Source organism: Humulus lupulus, chromosome 9, assembly GCF_963169125.1.
Source record: "Humulus lupulus chromosome 9, drHumLupu1.1, whole genome shotgun sequence".
In the NCBI taxonomy this organism is placed as follows: domain Eukaryota; kingdom Viridiplantae; phylum Streptophyta; class Magnoliopsida; order Rosales; family Cannabaceae; genus Humulus; species Humulus lupulus.
The window spans coordinates 19710914-19715973 of record NC_084801.1 but is presented as its reverse complement, the minus strand read 5'-3'; the positions used below and the strand labels follow the sequence as shown (position 1 = coordinate 19715973).

Here is a 5060-nt window from a genome sequence, read left to right as displayed (position 1 = left end):
AAATTGTCAACTCTGATAGAGGTGGAGAGTATTATGGACGTTATGATGAAACTGGAAGGAACCCCGGGCCTTTTGCCAAATACTTGCAGGAATGTGGTATTAATGCAAGATATACAATGCCAGGGACACCCCAACAGAATGGAATTGCTGAAAGGAGAAATCGCACTCTTCTTGACATGGTGCGATGTATGTTGATTCATTCTAGCTTGCCAGATTTTTTATGGGGTGAGGCATTAAAAACTGCAGCTTATATCTTGAATCAAGTGCCTAGCAAGTCTGTCCCAAAGACGCCTTATGAGCTATGGTCAAGTAAGAAACCAAGCTTGCGTCATTTTCATGTTTGGGGTTGCAAAGCAGAAGTGAGGCCCTATAATCCACAATCTAAGAAACTTGATCCGAAGACCATTAGTGGATATTTTGTGGGCTACACCATTGGATCAAGGGGTTCCAAATTTTATTGCCCATCTCACACCACCAGGGTTATAGAATCAGATAGGGCTGTCTATTTTGAGAATGAATTTGGTTCAAGTCAAGGGTCAAGAGAAATTGTTTTCAGGGAAGAACGTATTTTTGTCCCTGTACCTGTCGCTTCCGCTCCTATTAATGACCCTGTGATTGAACAGATTCCGGCAGAAACTCATGATGAACCTCAAAATCAAGAACAAGGTGAAAATCTTGATATTGGGGATGATGAAGCTATGATGAGAAGATCACAGAGAACCCGCAGGTCTGCTATTCCTAATGACTACCTTGTCTATTTATAGGAACATGAGTTTGATGTCGGAGACACTTTTGAGCCAGTCACCTATCAAGAAGCTATGAATAGTCCTCAATCTGTGTTGTGGATGGATGCAATGAAAGATGAGTTGAATTCTATGTCACAAAATGAAGTTTGGGAGTTGGTTGAATTACCCAAAGGTTGCAGACCCATTGGATGCAAATGGGTGTATAAGATCAAACGTGACTCCAATGGGCAAGTGGAAAGGTATAAGGCTAGACTTGTGGCTAAGGGTTATAGCCAGAGAGAAGGTATTGATTTCAAAGAAACCTTTTCACCTGTTTCCACCAAAGATTCGTTGCGAATCATTATGGCTATAGTTGCTTATTTTGATCTAGAACTCAATCAAATGGATGTGAGGACTGCCTTCTTGAATGGAGATTTATTTGAAGATGTTTACATGACTCAACCTATTGGTTTTGAGAAGTCTGGCAAAGAACACATGGTTTGCAAGCTCAAAAAGTCTATCTATGGGCTTAAACAAGCATCAAGGCAGTGGCATCTCAAGTTCGATATGATTGTCTCTGCAAATGGCTTCAAGGAGAATGTAGTAGATCAATGTATATACATGAAGGTCAGTGGGAGCAGCTATATTTTTCTAGTATTGTATGTTGATGACATCCTGCTTGCATCTAATAATTCTGATCTGTTGTCTGAGACAAAACAACTTTTGTCTAGCCATTTTGATATGAAGGATCTTGGCGAGGCTTCCTATGTGCTTGGGATTCAGATTCTTCGAGATAGGGCTAATGGTATTCTTCGTTTGTCTCAGAAGACTTACATTGATCGGATCTTGAAAAGATTCAATATGCATACATGTTCTCCTGGGAAGGCACCGATAGTGAAGGGTGATAAGTTCTCAAAGGCCCAATGTCCACAAAATGATAAAGAGAGAGATGAAATGAAAGTCATTCCTTATGCGTCATTGGTTGGTAGCTTGATGTATGGTCAAGTATGCACACGCCCTGATATTGCTTTTGTTGTCAGCGTGTTGGGTAGATACTTGAGTGATCCTGGTCTTAGCCATTGGAAAGCGGCTAAGAAAGTCATGAGGTATCTTCAGGGTACAAAGGATCATATGTTGACTTATCGGCGAGCTGACACTCTTGATATAGTTGGGTTCAGTGACGCCGATTATGCAGGATGCGTGGATGATAAAAAGTCCACTTCAGGCTACATTTATATGATGGCAGGAGGAGCTGTTTCATGGAAAAGTGTCAAGCAGACACTCACAGCTTCTTCTACGATGGAGGCAGAATATATGGCGTGTTATGAGGCTACTTGTCAAGCAATATGGCTGCAGAATTTCATTTCAGCTTTGAATGTTGTAGACTCTATTTCGAGGCCGCTGAAATTGTATTGTGACAACTCCGCAGCAGTAGCTTTCTCTAAGAACACTAGGAGTACTTCTCGCTCAAAGCATATTGATATAAAGTACTATTTTGTTAAAGAGAAAGTCGCTGAGTCCCTCATTTCTATTGAGTACACGCCTACCACTAGCATGTTGGCAGACCCACTAACGAAAGACTTACCCATATGTGTATTTCTGGAGCATGTTGCTCGGATGGGATTGTTAGGAGCCTAGCTTGTTGAGCTCAGTGGGAGTTTTGTTATTATGTATCAAACATGCTAGTATTTTGTATGGATTGCTTATAGCTTGCGTTTTGTTATGAACATGCATAATGATAATTGAAGTCACTTCTTATTGTTGCTGTTACGTATATATGTTTATATAAGTTTATACTATTGTTCGCCGAAGTGACAGGTACAAAAGGAGATGAATGCGCATAGTCTCAAATTAATGTACCACATGCATGTTTGGTTTAATGATTGTTATTGTTTTTTAATGTCCTCAAGACCGAATCATAAATAATATATGTATCCTATCGATATGATATTATATATGATTTATTAGACTGTCTTTTGTGATGGACAACATTATGGTGGTTTGATTATATTGTCCAAGTGGGAGAATGTTAGAATTTTATATGGACTAATATAATTACAAACATAATTCCATTATCACAATCATTTTCTAGAGTGCCTACGAATAGTTAAAGACCATAATGGGATGGTTAATATTAATCTAATTGCAATTGAGGCACATGGTAGCACCCTAAAGACTATAGGTTGGCCCATTAAATCATAGTCCACCATATCTGATAATATAAGCCCAATAGGCCCAATATACCCCTTAGGGTAAGAAGGCATATGAGACATATATATTGAACATATATGTTGTTGGGAAAAACAGTGTGGCATATGGTTTGGTAAGGGTTGCTCTCCATAAGATCTCTCTTGTATTGTTTTCTAATATTGTCTTGTGTAGATCGTGAGAGATTCAAGGATGAACATTGGAGACTCAATGTCAGGTATGTTTCATCTCTATATATTCAATTCAATGCTCTAAATAAAAAGTGTTCCTGGATTATTGTATGAGCATGCTATGTTGATTTGAATCTGATTTATGAATTTATGCTCAGAATATAATTTAGATTTAATATAACAACTATTTATTTAGCTTTTTATAATTTTTGAAATACATGGTTAAATTATTTTCTTAATAATGAGATTTTGATTGTAAGCTTGTTATTTAAAATTTAAAATTCTAGTTATTTAAAATACAATGTTTAAAACACAAGCTTGTCACGCATTAGTGTGGACTATGTTATCCATACATTTAAGTCCATTTTATGCCTTAATTTTTGCAAACTACATCGTGAGTATGTGGGTTATATTTTAAAAATTGTTTTTAATAACATTTTGCAAGCTTGTCACGAGCAAGCCCAATTTGATTCATATTTTTGTTGTTCCACATAATTATAGATTAAGATGAAGAAAATGATAGAAGAAGTAATGAAGCTAGACCTGAGTTACTATCAAGCCAGATGGTCAATGAGTCTTGGTTAAGACTTTGATGCTTAGAACCCCAAAGGTTCCTAAAGCCTTGATCAAAAGTAATTGAACCAAATTTTAAACTTGGGTTGTAGCCAGGAGAAGGTAGGCGCAGAGCTTGGCTTGAGGAATAATGGAAATGGTAAGCGGCTCTCTCTCTCCAGCAATACCAATGTTGAATTGAAGCCATACCCCTACTCCCTAGTCTATAACTGTCAAATTAGTGACAGTTGCACAGTCTTTTGCGCAGGCCACTCCCCAGCCATAGATTACATAAATGGTCACGATGGAAAGTATATAAAAGCACCAGAACCATTAGATCAATTAAATTTGTATTGAACGGCTGAGATTGTAAAAACGGAACATGTTTCGTTGCCGTACAAGGCGGGACGGAATCATGGCCCATATATATATAGTAGGTATATATGGCAACATATAATAGTAAGCCAGCCACTCCACTCTAAGAACTTTTGTGTGGTTTGGTATAGTAAATAATAGTAATAATATATTAAAACTGAAAGAATCTCACTAAGCAAATCCATTCAAGAAAGTTTTCTTGAATAATAGCATCTCAGAAGTCTACTAAGTTGCAAAACTGTCAAACTAATCTTACATTATCAACAGTAATAACAACTAATTAAATACATTTTCTTTAACCGTTTATTAATTTTATAAAAAAACTACAAACTAGCATAATACTATTATATTGTAAAAAGCTAACAGCAGGAACAACAGGTGGTGCTCTTTGGGGAGGCGGCGGCGGCGACCGCTTTCTGGCTCCTTCATCCATATTTAACGGAGGCGGTGGAGATTTGTAGTAGTAGTGGTCTGAAGGCGCAGTAGTGTGTGGAGCTGTTACTTGTTCCCTCCGGGGAGATGGAAACGGAGAAGGTGGTGGACTCAGTGCTCTCCTCCCGTCGTATGTTCGGATTATCATGTCAAACGTCTTCTTAATTTGATCACTTCTACCAATATTATTATCATCATCTGTTGAAATAAAATGAAATATTTGAAGGATATTTTTAAATATGTGTATGTTATTTTGAAGGAAAATACCAACTGTATAAGAATTTTATACAGAAATTGTTTTTTTTAAGAAAATTTTCTTTTGAAATAAGAATACAAAAAATCAGGCGAGGACGTAGCCATGACTGGCTACAGTGCTGATTAATTGTAACAATAATACTATATTTATATAAATATTACTTTAGAAATTACTAATTGAACAATTACAATTCTTACCTGGTAATAAGATTCTTGCATGAGCAGGAAAAAACTCAATAAATACAAGAAGAGCTAAGAGGGTCGATGCGAGAGTATTCATGATGTTTACAAGGAATAGTAATGTAAGTTATTGATGAATAAAAGCTCAAGCCAATTGCATCTG

The 5060-nt window shown here is 37.0% G+C and overlaps 1 protein-coding gene across 1 annotated transcript; it reads right to left on the bottom strand.

Annotated features, from left to right (window-relative positions):
• Window positions 1-4174: 4174 nt before the first annotated feature.
• On the bottom strand, window positions 4175-5060 carry LOC133800758 (leucine-rich repeat extensin-like protein 2). The gene is made up of 2 exons (XM_062238810.1): window positions 4916-5060; window positions 4175-4660 (listed from the first exon to the last, which is right to left on the bottom strand). The coding sequence occupies exons 1-2, from the start codon at window positions 4995-4997 to the stop codon at window positions 4326-4328; spliced, it is 417 nt and encodes a 138-aa protein (XP_062094794.1). The 5' UTR covers window positions 4998-5060; the 3' UTR covers window positions 4175-4325.

Excerpts from the sequence above, each read along its gene's own strand:
- LOC133800758 (XM_062238810.1), bottom strand. The coding sequence starts at position 4,997 with ATGAATACTCTCGCATCGACCCTCTTAGCTCTTCTTGTATTTATTGAG. Across the intron at positions 4,661-4,915 it reads TGCAAGAATCTTATTACCAG|ATGATGATAATAATATTGGT; the intron begins GTAAGAATTGTA and ends TTATTTCAACAG.